The sequence below is a fragment of the Tachysurus fulvidraco genome, chromosome 5, assembly GCF_022655615.1.
Source record: "Tachysurus fulvidraco isolate hzauxx_2018 chromosome 5, HZAU_PFXX_2.0, whole genome shotgun sequence".
NCBI lineage: Eukaryota > Metazoa > Chordata > Actinopteri > Siluriformes > Bagridae > Tachysurus > Tachysurus fulvidraco.
Window position 1 is genome coordinate 15,936,514 of NC_062522.1, and position 25,437 is coordinate 15,961,950.

The following is a 25,437-nucleotide window of genomic DNA, read 5'->3' on the forward strand; positions in this document are numbered from 1 at the left end:
AATCTGCAACAGCAAGAACATAATCAAATATCTCCTACATCATCTTTTGCAAATAAACAGTGGGCCTACTCTGGATTCTGAATAAAGTTTGTCTTGAACCAATCAGAGGCTACAAAATCAAATTGTAGCTGGTTTGGTGGTTTAGTCAAATATTGAACAATTGCCTTAGAAATATAAATCTAATTTGTGAATGTGAAGGCCTGAGGTTTAACTCATGAAGGAGGTAATGTCCATATCCTGCTGGCCTTCTCTTATTAAACCAAGAGTACACATTTCATTATGCAGATTGAATTATTGTTGTTTCTATTCTCAGACTCGTATCAATAGTTCTATACTTCTACAGCGTGCTTGCTTAAACTGTAATAGTATTTTGAATTAGCAGTACACCCATGTAGATCAAGATAAAACACGGTAGCCATTTGCCATACACTGGTTTATTTTTCATTAATGATCCTTATAGCACAAATAGTTATGACTGCTGGACTGAATTTGTACAAAAGTAAAAGTTTTCAATAAATGGCCACCAGAAGTTACAATTCCAAGACACTTAATTCCGAACTGCTTCAGAGATGTTTCATGCCGCCTTTGTGCTCTGATTTTAGAACCAGAGGGAATGAGCAAGTCAAGTATTTCTGTTTTGAAATACATTAATTGCTTATTTTGAATTAGTTTTGTTGTGCTTTGTGATTCTGATGTTAATTACCTGGTTGGTGGTATATATTTTTTTTATTCCTATGAAAAGTTATGTTTTGCTCTGACAGCAGGGGGTGTAGGTTACAAAAGCATTGTAGAAAAACTAAGTGGTGATAGATATGAGGGATTGCTGTCAGGTTCACTGTTAGCACCAAAAAAACAAAAGATGCAGAACTTAATTTCTCAACCAACATTTTTGTAAAGAACGGCAAGAAGTTGTGAGGTCTAAATCTATCTGGTGCTTCCATCAGCTGGTAAACGAATGACATTGTCGGTATTAAACATCTGAAATAAAAATCGAGCAACATGTAAAAAGTAAAAGTAAAACTCTGAATTTCACTATAAAATAAATGTTAGATATCACTGGTAATGATGTTCATTTTAAAAAATATACGTGGCATTCATGGTGGATTTTTCTTCAGGAATTTCAGTAAATCATTGGGACTAATTTTACATTCTAATTTTAAAACTTTTAAACAAAAAAACAAATACACCTACATGAATATTTAATATTCTAAACTCATGTAAACAATAAGAGAACTCTGTTTAAGCAGAGTAGCAGTGTTAGCATATTTCTATTCCAGTTTATAAAACTGAATGTTAGATGGATCAGTTTGTGAAATGATCCTTCAGTAGATCTCAGGTGAGTGATCTTTTTGGGCCTCCTGATTGCTCACTGTGTAAAGTCTGCTGGATCTATTACCCATTGCCAGACACACCAAGCCTGTGACTGCTAAATTTGGGGCCAACAAGATCAGGTTCCTACTGCCCAGCACACACAATCCTGCCCTAGTTACAACACCCCTCTCCCTCAGCCACACACACACTGCTCTCTCATGCTGAAAACGTGAAACTATTACTTCATACCAATCTCTTGAGAGCAGTTTGTGAGAAGTCTTGTTCTAGTTCTTATTTGTTTCCAGTGAAGATCTTCCAGGTGGCCTTCACCTGACTTGACAGGGTTTTTTCCCGTACACACGCACAGCTCCTTGGCGGGTAAAAGTGCTGACCCGCCATGTTTCTGGTTCTGGTGGTGACAGATGAGTTGAGGCAGCTCCTTGCCAGAGCAAGGAACGGGAGTGGCCGTCTCATCCAGGTGCTGATCCGAGACGGTGAGTGAGTTGTGGATTCAGATTCAGATATTTACCCTGAGCTGTAACAGTGTTTAAGTTCAATCTCATGGTGTAATCTGATTTAAGATACCAGTCAATTTTACATCTACAACCTATAATGTTGAAACCATGGAGCATTTTTACAAAATGTATTTTCATGTCCTGTATATTTAAACTAAATATTACTAATAGAGACCTACAATGTGAATATTTAAAAAAAAAAAAACTTGCTAGCACTGTTTGAGATTGTGCAATTTAGGCCACATGTCCTTAATCAAATTGTTCCTTAAAATATGTACATATATTACATGTATATATGTATGTATACGTGTAACATGGATGTGTGTCTATTTTCTAAATGTTTAGCTCAAAGATAAAAAATAGCTCAAAGATATTTTAAGTAAGCATAATATAGATTCTGTTGTATGCTACAATGGCATGTTCTTGAGTTACAGCTTTTCAGTAAGCATGACACGGCAAATTCACACACACAACATTTGAATAAGTCTAAAGAAGTTAAGCAACAATTGAGTAGTTCAAGAATAACCTGAGTGTAAATAAAAAATTCCACCACTTTAGAAATGTGGAAAAAATATAGAATTTGTCTGTGTGTATATTAGTTAGTATACAATCTGTGAATTACATTTACAGCATTTGGCAGATGCCCTTATCCAGAGTGACGTACAAAAGTGCCTAAATCTCTATCATTGAATACATTAATGCTGGCTTACTAGGTTACATACTTAAGATAACAACAACCGTAGTAACACCAAGGTAGTTGAATTAACACATTAGTGTTTGCATATTCACAAAAAAAAAAAAAAAGCTGAATTGTATTTACTTTATTGTCATAAATGATTTTTTATTCGTTGTTTACTGTTTGGGTTATTTCTAAAGCTGAGGTGATGAAATATTGGGCAAGGGACAAAGACATATTGGTGTATTTTGATTGTGAAAGGTCAAGTCAGGTGATACAAGAGTTGACACTGAGGTTGACACATTCAAAACAGATTTATTCCATACTAGAACATGTATGACAAGACAGATTTACTGTGTCCTCAATGTATGTATGTATGCGTGTCTATGTGCAGATGCTCAATACGTTTGAATTCTAAATTATATTCAAATGATGTGGCCTCCTTTCTGAGAGATTTAGTCTAAGATGATCCTATTTGAGTCATGGATGGCAACTGTGTATTTTCATCCACTGATTCATGTAGGTAATTTTAATATTGCCTATTACATGAATTAAGAATGCGAATGTCTGACATCAGAGGACTTCTCAGTGTGCATTTGTGTGTGTCTTTGTGTGTGTGTGTTTTTGTGTCTGTGTGCAGGTGAAGTAGAGTATTAGTGGATAAAGTGTCCTTCTGTTTCAATGCCATGTGTCAGACCTTTCTATTGACTGTCATTCTGTGTATCTCATATATTGTTTGGTATCAATGTTGTGTCCTACACGTCTACTGGACTGATTATATATCACAGGACACGATCATATTGCGTGGACACTGTGATTGTCAGACAGTTTATTAAGAAGGATCAGATAATCAGGCACTGAAATGCAGGAGGTCTTATCAGACTCATATGCTTACCCTTATTGTCCTAGCTTTAAAAAGTACAATTTGGAACACATTATTTCTGCCATGTCCCTGTGACACACTATGTGACCGTGTCTAAGAGTTGTGTCAGATGTACATGTTTGGTTTTTCTGTGTTGTCTGAGACTTGTTTTTCTGTCACTTGTTCAGTGGAAGAAAAACACTGGGTGACGCAGTAGGAGATTGAGACTCAAACAGTTGCAACGCTTATGATTCGCTGTGCTTTTAAGTCATATGTGTAACTGGTATCTAATTGGTTACAACATAGGAAACAGAGTATGCTGTTGTTTGGCATCCATAACATAGGACTTTGCTAACTTGTGACAGAGAGCAGAAAGAATGCCAGGCTCTTTCAGCACCTTATGTTTGTGTGTTTGTATTTACGCCATAGCAGGCTTATATGAAATGATTAATCTACGGGATGTGTGTGTGGATGACTTTAGAAATGCATGGGTGCCAGAATGTGCTCATGAGTAAGTGATTGGCTGATGGAAAGTATGCATCTGTACCGATAATTGGAATGTGTGAGGGCTAAGAATAGAAATTGCTGTAAAAGACATTCAGGAAATCCCCCAGCAAGGTCATACTGCTGTCTGTATGTGTATATGACATGACATGAACACTTATTGACAAGCTATTACAGCTCTCTGTCAGTGTTCTTAATATCTGGTTATTTTGTTGTGAGTGCCAATCAGTCTACATAATTTTCAAATGATTTGCATTATGTGATCTTTACACTAGGGGTGGTATTATTTTGTTGTATTTATAGACCAATCAACATGAACATTAAACCACCTGCCTAGTATTGCGTAGGTCTCCCTTCAAGGACCTCTGGATGTGAGGTGTGGTATCTGGCACCAAGATATCAGCAACAGATTCTTAAAGTTCTATAAATTGTAAGGTGGATTCTAGTATTAGCACATCCCACAGATGCTAAATCAGACAGAGATCTGAGTCAAGACCTTGACCTCTTTGTCATGTTCCTCAAACCATTCCTAAACAATTTTTGCAGTGAGGCAAAAAGCATCATCCTCCGAAATAGGCCACTGCCATTAGGGAATACTGCTGCCATCAAGGGGTGTACTAGATCTACAATAGTGCTTAAGTAGGTGATACTTATTAAAATAAAATTCACATGAATGCCAAAACTAAAGGTTTCCCAGCAGAATATATCCCAGAGCATCACACTGCCTCCTCCATCTTGCCTTCCTATAGTGAATGCTGGTGCCATCCTTTCCCCGAGTAAGATACTGCTGTCTCCCAAATGGCGTAAATGTAAATTTGTTTCTGCTTTCAACACACCAACTTCAAGAAATGACTGTTCACATGCTGCCTAATATATCCCAACCCTTGCCAGGTGCCATTGTACAAGTAGAGTCGGGTGTTCGAAACCTGCAGTAGGGTGTGAAATTGTACCTTGGGATCTGAGTTCCTTGGGCTAGGAGCCCATGACCCTGTGTTGGATAAACAGTTTAGGAAATGGATGGACAGATTGACGAAATCACTGTACAATATACTGTACATAGCATATATGGCTGTAATGCTGTTGTTTTTTCCTATGTGTTCCTATAATTTTGCTAGTATGTATGCCACTTTTGTGTGTATAAATATATGTAGGCTTGTTTGTGTGTGTGATATGAGCTTTTATGTTTCTGTTTCAGAGCAGTTGGTTCTGGGTGCATACTGTGAGCCATCTCAGTCCTGGGAGAATGATTATGACCACTTCCTGCTTCCTTTACTTGATCCTCAGGAGCCTTGCTACATCCTGTATCGCCTTGACTCCCACAACGCACTGGGATATGAGTGGATCTTTCTTTCTTGGTCACCTGACCAGTCTCCAGTGCGTTATATACAGTACATTTATGTCAAAAAATATTTAATATACATAAATTGTGAATATAACACTGATCAGTAAATACAGTTTTGATCTCATTAGTGAACACTGTATTTGTCATTATATGTGAACCTCACTTTAGACCAGACTGAAGATGTTGTATGCTGCTACTCGTGCAACAGTGAAGAAAGAATTTGGTGGAGGAAATATAAAAGATGAGCTCTTTGGCAATGTGGTGGTATGTCATCTTCTTTATTTAATTGACTCTTGAGTTGTCAGAGTTTGTTATGATTAATAAATTGTGGCCACAAATTTAGATACTGAGGCCACAAGTTAAGCTTCGCAAGATCTACACTTTATGGTCAAAAGTACTATATACTATATGTGGACAAACCGATCAATATATCCACATGTGCTTGTTGAACAACCGATTCCAAATTTAGTCCACCTTTGCTGTTATAATAACCTCCACTCCTCTGGGAAGAATTTCTACTAGGTTTTAAAGGGTGTAGCTTTGTGGAGTGGTGTTTATTTAGACACAAGTGTATTAGTGAGGTCAGGTACTGATTTCAGGTGAGGAGGTCCGGGGTGCAGTCGGTGTTCTAGTTCATCTCAAAACTGTTCCATGGAGATGAGTGAGGTCAGTTTTTGACAAACAATTTTAAGACAAACAATGTCCTTAAATGTAAAAGCAATAAGAGAGAGAGAGAGAGAGAGAGAGAGAGAGAGAGAGAGAGAGAGAGAGAGAGAGAGAGAGAGAGAGAGAATCACTAATAAAAATGCTTCAGTTTTGCATTATTGTATGATTTCTTTTCATTTGATACCTACCTTTTTTCATCACAAATTATCAGTAATAATGAAAAGTATTTGAAGGTGTAAAAAGTATAATTTTAGAAACAATTTCGAATATTAAAAGTTCCTAATATTTGGTATGTCACCTTAGTACTTTAATGACAGTATGTACTTGAGACTCCACAAATTTGGGTAAATGAAATACACTAGAGTCTTGTTCGGACATTTGGAAAATCTGACCTTTTACATTTTAAATGAGTTAAAAGGGTCAATAGAACCAGAATTAAAATTACACTGTGACATTAATAGTGAAGAATCTTAATTATGTATTATATTAAACAAAGCTTTGTTTTTTTTTCGATATTATAAAACCTTTTGATTCAAATGAAACAAACAAACAAATCCGAGATTTTTTATTTAGCCTCTGACCCCAGTACAGTATACTGTATGTATCCACCATTACTCTCATCTTGAAGGAAATATTTTGATGTATTCAAACAAAATCCTACCTCATTGCTGTTGGGTTGGATTGGGAAGGTGACATCTGATCCATCATCAGAGCTGAATAAGGCTTTAATAAGAGTGTGGTTTGTGTTTTCATCATCATTAGGAAGATGTTTGTCTTCAGGGTTATCTTCGTCATGTATCATCAATCTCTGCTCCTGCTCCTCTCACACGTGCTGAGCAGGAGCTACAGAGAATAAAAACCACAGAGGTGAGAATTCTTGAGTTTTAAATGAATCCAAGCATTTTTTAAGCTTGTTGCATTTGCATTTCAATACACACATTTTAATTACAATGTTTTTTCCATTGCTGATTCCAGTGCAAAGTTAAGCAGGTGAGTAGGTGTTCAGTTCACTGTGTGCTAGCTTGAAAAGCTTAGTTGTTAGTTGTGCTAATGTGAAAACAAGGTAGTGCATGCATGGCATATATGCATGTTAAATGTGTTTTAATTAAACAGATTTTTGAAGGGCAATCCAACCTGATTCAACTGATTACTGAAATCACATTTCATCTTTTAGGTATGTTTGACGTGTGACAACTTAATTTTATCAAAAATGATTTCCACATTATTTCCAGATGATTGGTGGAAACTGTACTCAAATTCAAATGAACAAATTTATACTGAATTTTAATTACTTTCAAAAAGGAAACTTAAACCAAAACCATTAATGCAATTGAATTTGGACCAGTGAAATGTTTACATGCTGCCATGCTTTCTTTCCTTGTATTCTGCTACCTAAGGCTGGTGTCTTTGTTCTGTCCTCAGTGCACACAGAGTATAAATACTGTGCAAGTCATGCATACATTCATAAACACAAGAATGTACCCACATTTACCACTGCATTTTTCGAGCTGCATGCCGTCATTATAGATTAGTGGGGATGAATAATTCTCTCACACTGCCTCCATGCTGTGTGTGTGACTTCCTCTTCAGGTTACTTCAGAGATGAGTGTGGAAACTAAACCTCAGACCTTACAGGGCCTGGCCTTCCCGCTCCAGGCAGAGGCTAAGCACGCTTTACAGCAACTTGCTAAAAAACACATTAACTACATCCAGCTGGTAATACTGCAAAACACAGGCACAAAAAAACACACTTTTTGTATGTTTACGTAACACTCAGCAATGACACTGGCTAAACCCCTGTAAAACATCACTACCACTACTATAACTTATTTTCATTTAATGTAATTCCACTTTGTCTGTGTGTCCGTGTGTCCGTGTCCGTGTGTCCGTGTGTCCGTGTGTGTGTGTCCGTGTGTGTGTGTGTGTGTGTCCGTGTGTGTGTGTGTGTGTGTGTGTGTGTGTGTGTGTGTGTGTGTGTGTGTGTGTGTGTGTGTGTGTGTGTGTGCATACTATCTCAGAGGTTGGACACTGAGAAAGAGACCATTGATCTGGTGCACACTCGGGCCACAGAGACACATGATCTTCGCAGCAGGATCCCTACAGACACACCACGCTATCACTTCTTCCTCTATAAGCACTTGCATGAGGGAGCCTACTTAGAGTCTGTTGGTTAGTATAAGTTGTTCTATGTACCTGCCTCATACATGTTCCCTTAAATAGATAGAATTGATGCTAGCACACAGCATAACTTGATTGGGATTTGAACTTCTAACAACTTGATCAAAGCTATGCATACAAGTTAATAATAAAAACTTTCACCATTTTTCCAACATTCCTGTTTTACATTTATGCTTGCTTAAAGTTAAGGCAATTTGAAGGTGTGTATGATAAAAAAACGTATTCAATACAAACACATGCTAATGGTAGCTAAGAACTTTATCAAGTAATTTACACCTAGCAAACAAGATGGCAGTATGCCATTCTAGTTCTAGACAATTACTATAAAATTCAATCACTCGTTTACCTTGTATTTCCACAGAATAGTAGGGTAATGCTACTGCTCGATAAACATTTTTTAAATAAAAAATAAAAAAATGGGAATGTGTTGAGGCCATGTAAATAAAATGAGATTTTCCCAACTTTGTGAAGTGTACTACATGATGTAACTGCAGTATTGTGTTTTATCTTTCCAGCTAGAGCTCAGCTAGTGGGTGGGAATTAGCTATGACTTAATTGTGAGTAAACTGAGTAATAATGAATGAATGAATGAATGAATTTTTCATTTATTTCATGCCTCAGTGTTCATCTATTCAATGCCGGGCGATCGATGCAGTGTTAAGGAGAGAATGCTGTATTCCAGCTGTAAGAGTCGTCTGCTGGAGGAGGTGGAGCGGGACTACCATATAGAGGTGGTCAAAAAGGTACAATGACCACTGTGTAACAATCAAATGTGTCCCAAATGTTTCTATGACAAAGGCAAAACCCTTTCATATTCTGGTTAAACGAGTGCATGGCTGTACAGCTTTAACTCATATCTGAAAAGCAGATTATTTCAGACTAGAAATATTAGTAAAATACTAGTAAAAAGTGGTGAAGTAAATGTACATTTAGACTGGAACATAAAACAAGGGCTCTCTATGCTGACTGAGTGTTTTCCTGCGAATAATTAATAGAATAGGAATCAACAATACAAAAGTTTGTATAAAACATTGAATAATATACCGTTACCCAAAGATGTTAATTATTCATGTTAGCACAGATACAACATGATTAGTAATCCTGATAGTGTTATAATTAACTATAAGCGCAGCTGATGCTGCAATGACATTGAAACTGTTAAAAGTCTCTCAGGTTGTTCTTCAGTAAACCCTACACTCTGTGTGTGATTTCATGTTTTATCTTGATTTAAATGTTGCAAAGATATTTCCTTCTATGTAAAAGGAAACATGTGTCAAAGAGAACAATATCTTCCTGTTCATAGGAATAGCAAATACAGCTTAATAGAAAAACATTTTTTTAACGAAAGCAAATTTAAATACATTTACAATTTAAATGTACACTTCTTTTTTAACCAATAGTTGGAGATAGACAGCGGGGATGAGTTGACAGAGCAGTACTTGTATGAGGAAATCCACCCTAAGCAGTATGCTCACAAGGAGGCATTCGCCAAACCTCGCGGCCCTGCAGGGAAAAGAGGAAGTAAAAGGCTGATTAAAGGAGTGGGAGAGAATGGTGTGAACAGCTAGAGGAAAAGAGCATGGAAAACACATCCCTGTTCATCCCTCCAAGCATCTTGTATTGCTGTGTTAAATAAGAAGGTCTCCAGTTTTTTATTATTATGGGTTGGTATGCTTTTTCTAACTTTTTAGCTTGGGTTTCCTAAGTCATATTTCATTTAATTCAACTTCGTGTACACTCATAAAAAAAGGAAACCTCATTCTGTATCTGTAAATTGTCTGTTCCTGCTTTTTGTTCATTCAGAAATCGAGAGATACACTAACTTGACATTGGTTTCATTCACATATTTAATCTGTGTCATTTATCCAAGTGGACTAATGAATAGTTAAATTCCTGACACTACCAGACACTACCATTTCCATACATCTCAGAACTGGACTCAGTAGAATGTGAATTTTGTATGAATAAGAACCCTGTATAAGAATCACCGATGTTCTAGCTGTGATTTTAGATATGTGTTTTATTACTAATTGGATTGGAGCTAATTTGCTGTGTGTCCATATTCATACTTCAGTGACACTAATGTAAATTTTTTCTCTCTTTCGTGTCATATCATGTTGTTCTTTATGAAACTAAGAACTCCGAATAAATTATTTTTATGAATGTTTAGTATAATCATTTCCAAAATTGAGAATAGCACGGTTGGGGGGTTTGGCATATGATGGTCTGTGAATAAAGTTAAAAGAGCATATATTGTAATAATAGAAGAGGTGTGTAAATAAGAGAATGAACTCCTGTAAGATTCACAGGGTGTGAATATTTGTACATTTAGATTTTTATTTATTAGGGGAAGCATTAAGATGTACAGGATGGGGAAGGGTGCTCCCAGACCAGTTTTAGGGGTTATTTACAATAAATAAATAAAATTTATAAATAAATGAAATTAAAATAAAATAAAATAGATAGTTATTTATGTTTAAATAAAGGATTTCAGTGACTATTTAAAACTTTTTAAAGACTTTTATGTAATATGCATCCATCACAGACTACTCTGTAATTACTACAATTTTACCTTTAAACAGTAATATGAGTTTGTCAAAATCATTTTGCCTGAAAAGAGATGTTTGATCTGCACCACGTTCAGCCATTGACAACCTTGGGTTTTTGAATACTAGCTACAGATTAATTCATTCAGTACATTCCACCTCTTGAAATGTTCACCCTTCTACCAGCAAATAACACAAAGCCATTGCAATAACACCAGTGGAAAGAAAGCAAAGATTTTTATTTGAAACATCAGCTTTTGCTTGGACCACAGGCAGACAGAGGTAAACTTCTACAGAGTAAATGTAAATGGTTTTACTATTACATCATGTGCAGCAGTAAAAGACCTTGGTGTGATTATTGATACCCGTCTCTCTTTCGAAGCACACATAAATAATATCAAATTCAAATGAAAAAATAAAATAAAAATTTATTTGTATAATGCTTTTAACAAATGACATTGTCTCAAAGCAGCTTTACAGAACATAACCATAAAATGTTAAAATAAAGATTAATATAAAAATGTATATAATACAAAAATTCAAGATTAATATTAGATATATTTAAATATGTTTGTATTTATCCCCAATGATCTAGCCTGTGGTAACTGAGGTGACTGTGGCAAGGAAAAACTCACTTGCATGGTAAAGGAAAAAAACCTTGAGAGGAACCAGACTCAAAGGGGAACCTCATCCTCATTTGGGTTACACTGGAGGTGTGAAAATATAAAGTCTGACAATTGTATTGATGAGGAGGTTGTTGTCCTTAAAGACCACATGGAGCTGGCATCTCCTCTTGGTATCTCAGAATACTTCAGGAAGCAGAGTCCAAGTAGGGCTGGTAAATCTCTAGATGCCTCGACATCCTCACATGGTTGGCCTCATCTCATTGAAGGTCCAAAAATCTTTATGGCACGAAAGATAATCGGAGCTGGTACAATTTCTGGATGCCTCGGGATGGGTAGAAAGAGTCAGTGAAGAGGAATGAGCGTAGCTGCCATTTATAATATTAGCAAGCACTAAATGATAATGTGCATTTGGTCATATGTATTAGAGCACAAGACTATTATGTGTACACCTGACTAAAGAGATACGTTTTTAATCTACATGTAAACTGGAAAAGTGTGGAAGTAAGACTATTCCAAAGTTTGGGAGCTAAATACAAAAACACCCTACCACCTTTAGTAGACTTCGATATTCTGGGAACTACCAGAAGTCCTGAGTTTTGTGATTTCAGACAGCATGAAGGATTGTAGTGTGTTAGAAGACTAGTTAGATACATGGGAGCTAAAACAATTATCAGAATTGGAATCATTTATTAGCCAAGTGTGTTGACACACACGAGGAATTTAGTTCCAGCTGTTTGTGACTCTCAAAAGTACAGACATAAATAACACTATACTATACAAGACAAAATAATACAGACTATACAAGACAATGCAGACGATGTGATACAATATAGACAGTATGAGTATTAAATATGAATACAGAATATATGACTGATCAGTTATGTACATAAAGTGTGAGAAGTGCATGGTAGTGCAAATAACAATATTGTGTAATATTATGCTTTTGTGCAATATGCAGCAGCAGTAGTGTGTAACCTATACGGATGATGTGATGACTGACAGTTCTGATAATGCAGTACTTATAGATATAGCAGGGGATATAATTATGGTGAGTTGTTGATCAGGTTGATTGCCTGGAGAAAGAAACTGTTCCTGTGTCTGGCAGTTTTGGTAAGCAAAGCTCTGTGGCGCCTGCCAGAAGGGAGGAACTGAAAGAGGTTGTGTCCAGGGTGTGAAGGGTCAGTAGTCATTTTCCCTGCCCGGTTTCTGGTTCTTGTAATGTATAAGTCCTGGGGAGTGGGCAGGGAGGCACATATGATCTTTTCTGCTCTTTTTACTGTGCATTGCAGTCTGTTCCTGTCCTGTTTTGTTGTTGCTCCAAACCAGATGATGGATGTGCACAGGACAGATTCAATAACAGTGTAGAACAGCATACTTCCTTAATTGACGTAGAAAGTACATCTGCTGGGCCTTTTTGATGATTGAGTTTATGTTGCACTCCCATTTCCCATTTCCTTGAGAAATGGTAGTGCCCAGAAACTTGATGACACAGATGACACAGGGCTATTGGATATTGTGATGGGGAGTAGTGTTGAGGGGTCTTTCCTAATGTCCACTATCATCTCCACAGTTTTGAGGGTCTGATGAAGACATTGGAGAGGCTGGTGCTAACTCAACTGCAACCTCTGGTGAGCCCATCAATGGATCCATTTCAGTTTGCCTACCAACCTGGCATTGGAGGGGAAGACGCTGTCATCTTCCTCCTAAATCTGGCTATTTTGCACCTGGAAAAGGCTGGGAGCACAGTGAGAGTCATGTTTTTTGACTTCTCCAGTGCTTTTAACACCATCCAACCTTTGCTCCTGAGGGATAAGATGGTGTACATGGGAGTGGACCATCATCTGTGTGCTTGGATATTGGACTACCTCACAGACCGACCACAGTATGTGAGGACTCGTGACTGTGAGTCTGACATGGTTGTCTGTAACACTGGAGCCCCGGAGGGAACGGTTCTGGCCCCGTTTCTCTTCACCCTCTACACTGCAGACTTCATGTTCAGCTCAGCAACCTGTCACCTACAGAAGTTCTCTGATTCCATCGTCGGTCTTATCACAAATGATGATGACAGGGAGTACAGAGAACTGATCCAGAACTTTGTGGACTGGTGCCAACGGAGCTGCCTCCAGTTAAATGCGGGGAAAACCAAAGTACTGGTGGTGGATTTCCGTAGGCACAAACAAACTTCTTTACCACCAGTGAACATTCAGGGAAAGGACATTGTGAGAGTGGACTCTTACAAATACCTGGGTGTTCATCTGAACAGCAAACTGGACTGGACAGACAACACTGAGGCAATCTACAAGAATGGGGAGAGCAGACTCTTTCTGCTGAGGAGACAGGTCTTTTGGAGTGCAGGGAGAGCTACTGAAGACTTTTTTTTGACTCTGTGGTGGCCTCAGCCATATTCTATGGTGTGGTATGCTGGTGTAGCAGCATCTCTACTGCAGAAAGGAAAAGAATAGGACAAGCTGATCAGGAAGGCCAGCTCAGTCATGGGGATTCCTCTGGACACTGTACAGGAGGGGGGAGAAAGGAGGATTGTAGCAAAACTATCATCATTGCTATAGAACAACTCTCACACCCTGTATGAAACGGTTTCATCTCTGAGCAGCTCCTTCAGTGACCGACTGTTACATAATAAGTGTCTGAAGGAGTGATACAGACGGTCTTTTCTCCCTGCTGCTATTAGACTTTACAATCAAAGCTGCTCCCAGTGAACCAGTAACCATAATACACACTGTTATTACTGTTTTTAACTGCAATAATAAACAATAACAAAGTAAAAAAGTATTTTAAACATGTGCAATAACAGAAATTTTGAAAAACATGCAATATTACCTATGTGCAATCTATGTTATAATCTTTTTATACATTTTGTTTTGTATATACCGTATATTATATTATGTATCTATTCTTTTTTATCTTTGCATTTTATTACTCTTGGCTGCTGTAACAGTGAAATTTCCTCATTGTGGGACAAAAATATATCTTATCTTATCTTATCTTATCTTATCTTATCTTATCTTATCTTATCTTATCTTATCTTATCTTATCTTATCTTAAAGGGGTTCCCAGAGGTGTGATGGGGCAGTCAGTTGGTTGGCTGGGTTAAGAGCCTAAGTAAGTAAGTAGCAGCAATTTGTAATCAACTGTAAACAGCTAGCCACAATAGTTTCTAATAGTTTTTTCCACAAAAAAGAATCTTGCTGTTAAGGGGACGTCGAGGGCCGAATGTAACCGGCATCCACCGCTGTGTTTATATACTTTTCTATGGCTCTGCTCTCGAGGATGGTTAAAGGATATACGTGGCACTTGGGACATTGTGTTGGGTAAGAGCTCAATGGCGCAGTCTCCCGTGCGATGTGGTGGTAGCCTCAAAGCTTTTCCCTTGTCCAAGATTTCTTTTTTGGAATATTGAATATTGGAAAAATGAATATATTTGATGACCTGAGTTTAGGGCTTTCTACTGAGGTAGTCAGATAGAAGTGTGTCAGGGGATTTTGCATAGAGTGTGCCAGACAGTGTGATGACCAACGGGTGAGTTCTCTGTTTTGATTAAATAATTTGATTTTGAGAGTGATTGGTGTGGTTTGGTGCGTGAAGTAAGCTTCTTAAATAGGTTGGTTGTTCACAGCAGTGACACAGATTGGTGTGAGGCATGGCTTGGTTGGTATTTACAGCTGATCGATGAGGTCTATGTCAAGAAGGTGAAATGCAGCTCTGGAATCAATTAGGGCTGGAACACAGGATATTTCATGAGCATAACATAACTGTACCAAAACTGTGAAATTGAGTGTAGTGAAGGATCAACCCACCTTAGAATTTGGGCAAGATGGTTCCTCTGCATGGGTTCCCCCTTTTCACTGTGATGGGTTTCTATTCCAGTCCATAGCGGCAGGTGGGCCGGGGGGCCCTCATGCTTTGCTCAAAGTAATGTGTGCTTGGCTTAAATATCCATGAAAGCTGGAAGTGGCTAAAACTCGAGTGAGGGTTGCAGGTCATGCTATTACAATGTTGATGTGATTTGGACTCTGTGACCTCATCCCTGAATCCTGTGCAGTGCATGCAGAATCAGTGGTAGAGGCAGGAATATCAATATAATAAACAGCATTGCCAGTCGTGGACTACTGAATCCTAACATAGCGGATTGCTCAGCTCTTCCAGAGCTGCCAGAACCACAGCTGACAATAAATCAATTTGCCATCTGTGAGTTTCACCTGAGCCCTACCAGCCAGTCAGGTAGGCAAACCTAAAAATAAATAAATAAATATTGCAGTTCAGATAGGAAAAATATGTCCTAGAAACCATTTCAGATATCTTTTCCAGGTGCAGCTACAGATTGTTTGTCAGCTGGCGTTGGGCACTTAACATTCACAATTAAATGCTTTTTTATCTCTGTGGCACTCTGTGGATCAGGGCTGTAGTCACCATCGTCCTCTTTATTCTTTTTTATTCTACTACTTTATTCTTGTAATGGAGCTCAGTGGGAAGTAGCAGGTCGGGCGGAGTTTCCTCCCTCAGTGTTCCTGTGTCAAAGGAGATGAGAATACATAGTCATATCTGCACATTTCGATAAAACTTTCACCTTAAAACAGCATCTCTTTTATGCATTAGAAATTTCTCATTTTGACAATCCTTTATACAGTATTTATTTTCCCGTCTCTGTTTTTGCTATATTTATTTATTTTTTTAGTCCTCTCCATTTTTTATATATTTATTTTTTAATATCAAATTTGTATCTAATTATGTTGGCTTGTAAAAAAATATACTGTTTTGCTTTAGAAGCTTATTATTATCATTTAATTAATTTATCCAGAGAAACTCCTCCTAGAGCGTTAGAGCCACATGCACCAAAATCAATTCAAAACTTTTTTCATGTTTCTAACTTTATAAGCTTTTGAGCGACTTACACAGAAATCAGCCAGCTCCTTTAATTTGGGGTACCAATGGCCTTTTGGTTTTCACGTAGCGGACAATCGAATACCCCAAAAGTTCCCATAGACTTGAATGGCGAAATTCTTATAATTCCTCTTAGCTCTCACACATGCTTGTGTGCACAGAGCTCAGGCACGGCTTCTCTCCTCTTCTCCTAGTCACTGTAGATGTAAAGGAGAAATCTATCTATCTATTGATTCGTTCAGCATTAAGAACTGTATGTATTGTAGTATGTAGTATAATATTAAATAGAATCCCAAAATGACTGCAGTATTCACATGAAATGTCCAAACCCTCACTAGCCACTCAGCTAAAGAAGTATTGGCACCCCAACGGGTATTCTGTTTACGTCGCTCAACCCCCACGTAATGTCACGTGCAGCCCGGACCCCAAAATTAGCAAAATCAAAAACTAGCACAACAATGATATGTGATATATCAAAACGCTCAGCACAATGAGGGGAACTGCCTCAGAGGTATTTTGATGCAGCCCCACCATCGGAAATCACACAATAAACACAACTTGGACATGTGACGACGTTTCAAAACACTGAGCACAATGAGTGGAACTGATGGCATCACCTGACGTCACGTGCAACCTCGTCCAAAAAATAAGTGGAATCAAACAATTTCCACAACATTGACATGTGACATATCCAAACACTCAGGACAATGAGGGGAGTTGCATCACGGGTATTCGGATAACGCCATGTGCACGTCAACCCCCGATACGATTGGAATTGCAATATTTCCGAAACATACACATGTGAAAACGTATTGGCACCATATCTGTCCACTTGCCTCCAAAAGTATCACCAACCCTTACTGTATGTACACTCACCTCCAAAAATGACCGGTCTTTGCAAACACTTGCTTTGTCAAGCCAACATCAAAGTTTGTCTTACATTTATTACTTAACCTTAGAGGAAGTGGAATTGGGTAGCATACGGTGATGGAGTTCAGGCCCTGGTAGTAATACAAGGGCCTCCATGCTTTTTTTCCACAAACAAGAATTCTGCTGCTGCAGAGGATGTTAAGGACTGAATGTAACCGGCATCCAGCGCTTTTAACTGTGTATGAGATTATATTCCATATAATGTTCCAGCGGCACATTGCTATCCCGGCAGGCCAGTTCAGCCTGTAGCATGGGAAATAATTTCTCACGAAAAACTGCTCTAAGGAATGTTTCATTCCACCCACTTTGGGCCACGAGGGTGCGGAATTTTATCGCGTATTCGGCAGCTGTATCAGTTTAACTGAACTGTCATGACCGCCCGCTGTATATTCAAAAACCTCCTTACATTGGTTGGCAAAATATGAAAACGAACATCTCACCTGCAGGTTACAATCCCACACTGCAGAGGCCCAATCCAAGGCTTTACTCATCAGCGTACTGGTAGGTATCCGACTGATAATAATCTTCGTGCTAACAGTAACAGGTGCTTGGCTTAAATATCCATGAAACCCGGAAGTGGTAAAACTCAAGTGCCAGGTTGGGAAGGATTTTGCGAGTTCTGCAGTTACAATGTTGTTGTGATGTGGACTCTGTGACCTCATCCCTAAATCCTGTGCAATGTGTGCAGAATCAGTGGTAGAGGCAGGAATATTAATATAATAAACAGTGATGCCAGTCGTGGGCTACTGAATCCTAACATAGCGGATTGCTCAGCTCTGTTAGAGCTGCCAGAAGTACAGCTGACAATGAATCATTAGTGAGGTTCACCTGAGCCCTACCAGCCAGTCAGAGATTTGAGAAAGCACACTGTAGTCAACACTCTCCACTGCATGGGTGCTGTCCCTTTGCTCCATCCGTGGACATGGATGAGTTTCTATGCAAAAGATACAGACAAATGAAACAGAAGTAATATGGGCACTGAACATTCACAATTAAATGCTTTAAATGCTTCGTGGCATTTGATTCAGATTCTTCTTAACTCTGGTAGTAATGCTGAAAGTACTGAGTACCAGAGACATTCAATGTCAAAGCAGATAAAATAGAGCTGGTGTTGTTCCTTTATATCCTGTAGCAAGGTTCATAAGACACTCTGAGTTAATTTTGTGTGTAATGGAAACTTGGTAGCTAACTATACAAAGTACATAGAATGATCACCCTGCTGAGAAATGGGGAATAGACTGAAACCCTGCTCCGTTTACATTTACATTTACAGCATTTGGCAGTTGCCCTTATCCAGAGTGAAGTGCTTAAACCTCATTGGATACATTAATGCTGGTTCACTAGGTTTCATACTTAAGATACCATGAGTTTAAAACATTGTTGAAAGTTACAATAAAAAAGGTAAAAAAAATTTTTTACATTTTTGTTTTATACATGTAAATTCTAGTTGCAGTGTTTCCTGAATAAGTAGGTCTTCAATTGCACGCGACTCAGCTGTCCAGACCCCTTGGGGAAGTTAATTCCACCACCTTCGTTGCCAGAACAGAAAAGAGTCTTTTAATATGCTTGCCTCTTACCCTGAGAGATGGTGGAACCAGTCGAGCAGTGCTGGTATATCGGAGGGTCTGGGTTGCAGTGCGAGGAGTGATGAGGGCTTTGAGGTAAGAGGGAGCTGGTCCGTTTTTGGCTTTGTAGGCCAGCATCAGTGTTTTTCTCCAGGTGCTGTATGCATGGTAACTTAATTTTGGCACACTAAGAAAGGGACTGAGAGCCAACTGCTGTACTGCGCAAGAGGACAGCGATATTCGACCACTGTAACTGCTACACTGATACTGTAGGTGTATCTGAGGTCCGGCATCCATAAAACGGGAATGGGAACAATGACCTCAGGACAACACAAGATAAGGTATAAAAGTGATCCTTACCAACACTTGTGGTTAAAATGGGTGAAATATTTACCTTAGCCTAGCTTAAATATCCGTGAATAAGGATGGGAATGGAAAGAAGGGAAATAAAAAGATCTCCAACCGAGTCCAGACATAAGGTGTAAATTGTGATGGAGACAAACAAGTTTTGAGGTACTCTAACTACACCATTTTGATAAGGCATGCTGTCATACGTTGGCATCTCTTCATCAATATCCTCATGCTGCCTTATCCACCAGACATACTCATTGCCAGAGGAATCAACTACAAAAAGCATAAAGTCTGAAGAAGTGGATAAGTTCATTGAAGGGGATGGGCTCCTCTCCAAACTAATGAAATAAACCTCATTCTCATTATCCTCTTGCTCCACATGTTCCAATCTTTCAGGAGGAGTCTCTCCATCATTGTCTTCTTCACCACTTATCTGCTCCCTGTCACTCACCCTCCACCTCCACCAAAAATAATGACTGCTGGAGGAACTATCTATAATTGGGATAAACTCCAATGTAGGGGATAAGATTAATGAAGAGGATGAGTTGCTGTCTAGATTAGTGAGTTCAGACAGCTCATCTTCTTGCTCCACATGCTGACTTGTCCTGGGAGGGGCCTCTTCATCATTTTCCTCCTCATCAGCCATCTGCTCATTTCTGGGGTGCACATCTATGCTGGGAATGGGGTCCAAAAGTGGGGATAAGCTCGAAGAAGAAGAAGAGCTCAACAGCTCAACCACCTCATCCTCTTGCTCCATACGCTGTCTTTTACTAGGAGGGGCCTCTTCAACTTCCTCTTCCTCAGACAACTGTTCCCTAGTCCTCTTGCCATGGAAATGTTTACTGGTGGACTGAGCATATAGCTGATCAGGGCTGTAGTCCTCATCATTGTCTTCATTGCTCACGATGTTGTAGTGGAGCTCAGTGGGAAGTAGCAGGTCAGACGGAGTTTCTTCCCTCTGTGTTCCTGTGTCAAAGGAGATGAGAATAAATACTCATATCTGCACATTTTGATAAAACTTTCACCTTATAACAGCATCTGTTCTGTACATCAGAGATTTCTCATTTTTACAATCCTTTATACAGTATTTATTCTCCCCTCTCTGTTTTTGATTTATATAGAAAGGATTTTTGCTTTCTCTGCCTGCTATAATATATATATATATATATATATATATATATATATATATATATATATATATATATATATATATATATATACACATATACATATATCCTTTCTATTTTATATATTTATTTTTTATTTGCAAATTTGTATCCAATGTGTCTTAGTTCAATTAGTCTTAGTATCATTCAATTTGGGCCAAAAGTTTCTACTAACCTTGGTACTCTTACTCCTTATCTTACTTCTGATGTTAAAAATCTAGGATTTCACCTAGATAATGGCCTTAAATTAGACAAACAATTCAACACTATAGTTAGTACCAGCTTCTTTCACATTCGCAGGTTAGCTAAAGTCAAAACTTTCTTAAGCAGGAAAAGTTTTGAAACAGTTATCCACACTTTTATCTCAACTTGACTTGACTACTGTAATTCTTTGTACTCTGGGTTACCTCTCTCTTCCATCTCTCGTCTTCAAATGGTCCAAAATGCAGCAGCCCTTCTACTCACAGGTAGCCACAAACGAGACCATATTACACCAATCTTACGTTCTTTGCACTGGCTGCCTGTCCAATACCGTGGATTTTAAATGTGCTTTATAAATAAAACTGAATTGAAATTTAATTGAATTAGTTTTAATTACCTATTTTTATATTAAGGACAGTCATTAGAAGCATCACACCACATCATACTTTGTATGAGACAAACAATAGGCGATACATTTTCAAAATATTATTAAAAGCATTTATATGTATCACACTATTCCTAAATTTATCATAGATACTGGCAATCAACATGACATTGCTGACCCAAACTAAATCAAATAATTGTCAACTTTAGGCCACACTACCAGCACAACCAGGCACAAGAACAGTTTCTTCCCGCAGGCAATCTACCTACTGAAAAGTTAAATCTTCCACCAATATGTAATAACAATGTGCAATAACCTTACATTTAATTGTTACCATCTCCATCCTAGTACATTTCATTCTATTCTATTCTATTGTCCCATCTATAGCACATACAGTTTATTTATTTTTCAATGTATTTTTATTAATTTTTTTTTTTTTAACATATGTGTATCTTTTGTTATTCTCATCTGGATGTCTCTGTGTACCGGAAGCGTTTGACACTAAAACAAATTCCTCGAGTCAATAAAGTTCTTTCCGATTCTGATTCTGATTTTGATTAAGTCATTAGCCAATGCGGTTTATTTCCGTCCGCTATTTTACATCCTCTTTTGCTTTCATTTTATTTGCTGAATAAATAAGTAATCGGTTGCACGTTTCAACGTTTTAACAATATAGGGCTCGTTCTTAAATGAAGTCGGAAAAAAACTCGATAACTTACCGCTGTCGTCAGACAGTCCGCTCCCTCCGGCCTGAGGTTCTTCCTCCTGGAGCTCCGTCACGTCATATCTCGTACGGGCCATCGGTTAGAAGTTGTGAAGTTGATCGTAGACTTAAATCGCACTTGTAATCCAGAGCTTGTGATCTTCGGAACTCAAGATGGAACTCTCCGACGTTCTGAAAAGAAACATTCTAAAATTTAAAATAGCAATTATACTAAAGACGTTGCTATGACATATGACATCGCAACACAGAGCTGTATATCATATACATCAATAGTAAATCATATATACGTAATATATGTATAAACACAGTAGTGATATATATCAGCATATAGAATGCTTTACATTGTTAATGCATTAATTAAATAGAATATCAATTCATATATTTTTTTTAAAAATGACATTAATGACAAAAGCTAGTTTGCATTAAATCGAAATCTAACACACATAGAGATAGTAGTTTTCATTTTTTTTCTACAAACTGCTTATGTTAAATCGGAGTGCCCCTTTGCAATAGCATTAGCTCTCATCCATTCTTCATCCTCTCCTTTTCCTCTATCGTTTTATCCTGCTTTTCTCAGTCATATCCTTCTACTTATTAAATTGCAGGTAGCCATTTGGGAAGCTGCTGCATGTCATTCCTGTATCTTTTATTGTACACCTTTATGCTTTTTCTCTCAGCCCTCATTACTGGATTCGGTAACGTTTATACAAAGTGACTTACTCTAAAAGAACCGACTCCAAGCTGAGCTGAGCTCCCAGCAGTCAGATATCAGAGAATGTTATATAAGGAGGAAAGCTCACTTTTATTGGATAATAATCAAGGCAGTATGGTGTGATTGCACATTCCAAATCATTTTATTGACCCCTGCTTGCTTTAGATTGTAATGTTACAAACAATGTGTTTTTTTGTGTTTGTGGAACATATCGTACACAACATTCCCATAGTATTTTAGTGAAAATGTCTTTATAACTAAACAATTATAATTGTATAAACATTTATAAATAAGATGTAAAAATGTTCCCAGGATATCCAGGAAACATGACAGATTGTCTTAAGTAATTTTACTAGTAAAATATTCTGCTAGTTAGATGGCAGAATGCAAGTGTGGCTTTCTCTCAGTCCTTGGACTTGAGAATTTCAATTACCAACATAGAATAAGCATTGTGATACTCCTTATGTAGGTAAAACATATATAAATATATATCAGTGGTGCACGGATCTGATCAAACATCACTGAATGCTGCTTTTAAATGAACATTTATTTGTTTGTTTGTTTGTTTGTTTGTTTTTGTGTTTATCTATTTATTAATGAAACAAAAGGTTCTTCTTTGGCCAGATTTTATGCATTTTATTAATAGCATAACCACATGCTTTACTAACTTTCAAACTTTAGCTGGAATGTCACCGTTTTTGTCAAATTTGATCAACATTGTTTCCTATATTTAGGCTTCTTCTCTATTATTATTATGCACCAACACACCAAGACAAATTTCTGTACATGTACACCCTACAGTACCTGGAAATAAACATTCTGATTCTGAACTTCCCGAATAGGCGAGTTATTTTTCCCAATAACTTGTTGCTTATAGGCTACAGAACACACCATACATTTATAGCCCTATAAGACAAACTGTGTTGGAATTCAGGCAATTCCACCGTGTCTCTAAAACACGACCTGCTGCACTAAATGTGCATTCAGTCACACCACTTGTTGCAGAAATGCACAAGATTCTAGCAAAACGGAATCGTTCTTGTTTCTCCCAGAAAGAAAGCAAATTTCTCTCTGATATTTAGAGTATGTAGTTAATATTTGCATCATTAATGACTTGTGCCACTGACTGATGGCTGTTGGAGGATACTGACTGATGGTTGTTGAAGGACTGTTGAAGGACACTGACTGATGGCTGTTGGAGGACACTGACTGATGGTTGTTGAAGGACACTGACTGATGGCAGTTGAAGGACACTGACTGATGGCTGTTGGAGGACACTGACTGATGGCTGTTGGAGGACACTGACTGATGGCTGTTGGAGGACACTGACTGATGGCTGTTGGAGGACACTGACTGATGGCTGTTGGAGGACACTGACTGATGGCTGTTGGAGGACACTGACTGATGGCTGTTGGAGGACACTGACTGATGGCTGTTGGAGGACACTAAACGATGGCTGTTGGAGGACACTGACTGATGGCTGTTGGAGGACACTGACTAATGGCTGCTGAAGGCGCTATTGCACTTTTAAAGCTAGGGGGCGCAAAGTATGTCTTGAAACAGCAATAGCAGGTGTAGCCCTGCAGCAGGCGCTGCGGATCTGCCTAAGGATGAATCTATACTTACAGTGAACAATTCGCATATTATATTTGCTTGTAATTTTTTTATTTGAAATGCTTTAAAATAAAATTAAATAAAAATAATAAGTGTATTATTATTATTATTACATTATTATTATTATTATTATTATTATTATTATTATTATTATTATTATTGTTGTTGTTGTTGTTTTATTTATTAAGCCATAGAAAAGACATGTAGATTCTGTTCTGTATACATGATCTCATTATTAGCTCAAATCCTGCTAAGTCGCTTGGCCCAGTGTCAAGACTTGTGTGTGATGTGAGTGATTGAGTGATTTTTATTGTAATAACGTTGTGTATTGAGTTATAAAGAGGATGAAATTATACGAATCATCTTCAGATTTCAAAGGTTTATTGCAGACACATCAATGAAGTTAATGCAAGTATTCTTCATTTATTTTTGTATGTAGAAATCCTGATTGCATATTTTTTGAATGCAGAATCCGGAAAACTAAAAAAAAAAACCACACAAAATACTAGGAATTAATAATAAAATAAATTTTATTACATTACTCGGACGTTTGTCCTTTTTTCTTCTTCTTTTTTTTTTTTTTTTTTTTTTATTTTAACTGAATTTGACTTTCTTATCATTCACGCTGCATTTTCTTTGCTTTTCTTTCCAAGTAGAGTTAAGGGGAATATAAATATACATCTTAGGGACGCGAAAAAAGTCTCCATTAAGCCACTGTTTCTCTTTTTTCCCCATTTTTTCCCCTTTTTTCTTCTTATTTTTTATTTATTGAATACAAAATATATAAACAAAGGCAAATAATCATTTTACAAGATAAAATAGTGGAAATGACAGGCTTAACACAGAATGAGTAATGGATTATTTAGAAAATAAATAAATAAACATTTGAAAAAATAACTTACATGAACTTAAATAGAGCGTAAAAGAAAAGAAAAACAAAAGGAATTAAGGGCAGTATCACAATAAATCAAATTATGTTAAAAGATATAGCAGCTTCTTAGCACTCTGACCTCTCATCTTATTAAGGGCTTTGGAAAAAACCCTTTTATTTTAAGTCATTTTTGAAAATAATAAGTAGTGGGAGGGATTGATGAAATATTTTGCTAAAATAACAATATTATTAAGCAAAGAGAATTAACACAGCAATCTTTGGGTATTCCAAATAAGATATGATGTAAAGAAAAAACAAAACTATCAGCAACCACCTTTTTTTCTATCAACCAGCCCTGAATTGATATCCAGAAGAGTTTGGAGAAATAGCGTGAAGAAAAGATATAATCCGTGTCTTCAGAATGGCTGTCACATAAGGAACAACTGTTACCCTAGCCAATCAATAAAATGTAAACACATGATGTCATTGACGCGCGACTCTAAAGCATGAACCTGTCTTGAGCAAGTAGGGTAAATGACGATTATAAATGTATCTTGAAAATTTATTTGACACGTTTAATGCTTCGTATATGCATTTCTAAGGTAGTATCATGTCAAACGTTATATTAGTATGCTAAAGAGTATTTTAATTAACTGGACAAGTGTATCATTATACCGTCATTAGCATAGTGTTATTGTAATGAGCTAGCAGCACTAAGCTAATGTGTTCAGTTTCACCAGACTGATGAGCTGTAACATTTAATGTACTCCAACTCGCTTTATGTTTACTAGAG

At 37.5% G+C, this 25,437-nt stretch overlaps 2 protein-coding genes across 8 annotated transcripts; one reads left to right on the forward strand and one right to left on the reverse strand.

Moving 5' to 3' along the window:
* Positions 1-1,477: 1,477 nt before the first annotated feature.
* Positions 1,478-10,217, forward strand: LOC113642992 (twinfilin-2). The gene is made up of 9 exons (XM_027146925.2): positions 1,478-1,805; positions 5,064-5,242; positions 5,379-5,474; positions 6,639-6,743; positions 6,852-6,866; positions 7,467-7,592; positions 7,895-8,045; positions 8,676-8,797; positions 9,455-10,217. The coding sequence occupies exons 1-9, from the start codon at positions 1,709-1,711 to the stop codon at positions 9,620-9,622; spliced, it is 1,059 nt and encodes a 352-aa protein (XP_027002726.1). The 5' UTR covers positions 1,478-1,708; the 3' UTR covers positions 9,623-10,217.
* A 3,952-nt stretch (positions 10,218-14,169) lies between these two features.
* On the reverse strand, positions 14,170-21,880 carry LOC113642732. Of its 7 annotated transcripts, none has more exons than XM_047813258.1 (6): positions 21,443-21,880; positions 18,633-19,937; positions 17,895-17,989; positions 16,137-16,322; positions 15,042-15,752; positions 14,170-14,962 (listed from the first exon to the last, which is right to left on the reverse strand). In XM_047813258.1, exons 1-2 carry the CDS (start codon positions 21,522-21,524, stop codon positions 19,021-19,023), a joined length of 999 nt encoding a protein of 332 aa, XP_047669214.1. In that variant the 5' UTR covers positions 21,525-21,880; the 3' UTR covers positions 14,170-14,962; positions 15,042-15,752; positions 16,137-16,322; positions 17,895-17,989; positions 18,633-19,020. The 7 variants fall into 7 exon arrangements, with proteins under 7 accessions (XP_047669214.1, XP_047669211.1, XP_047669212.1 ...); XM_047813255.1 differs by having other exon boundaries at positions 17,884-17,989; XM_047813256.1 differs by having other exon boundaries at positions 17,496-17,989.
* Positions 21,881-25,437: the final 3,557 nt, after the last annotated feature.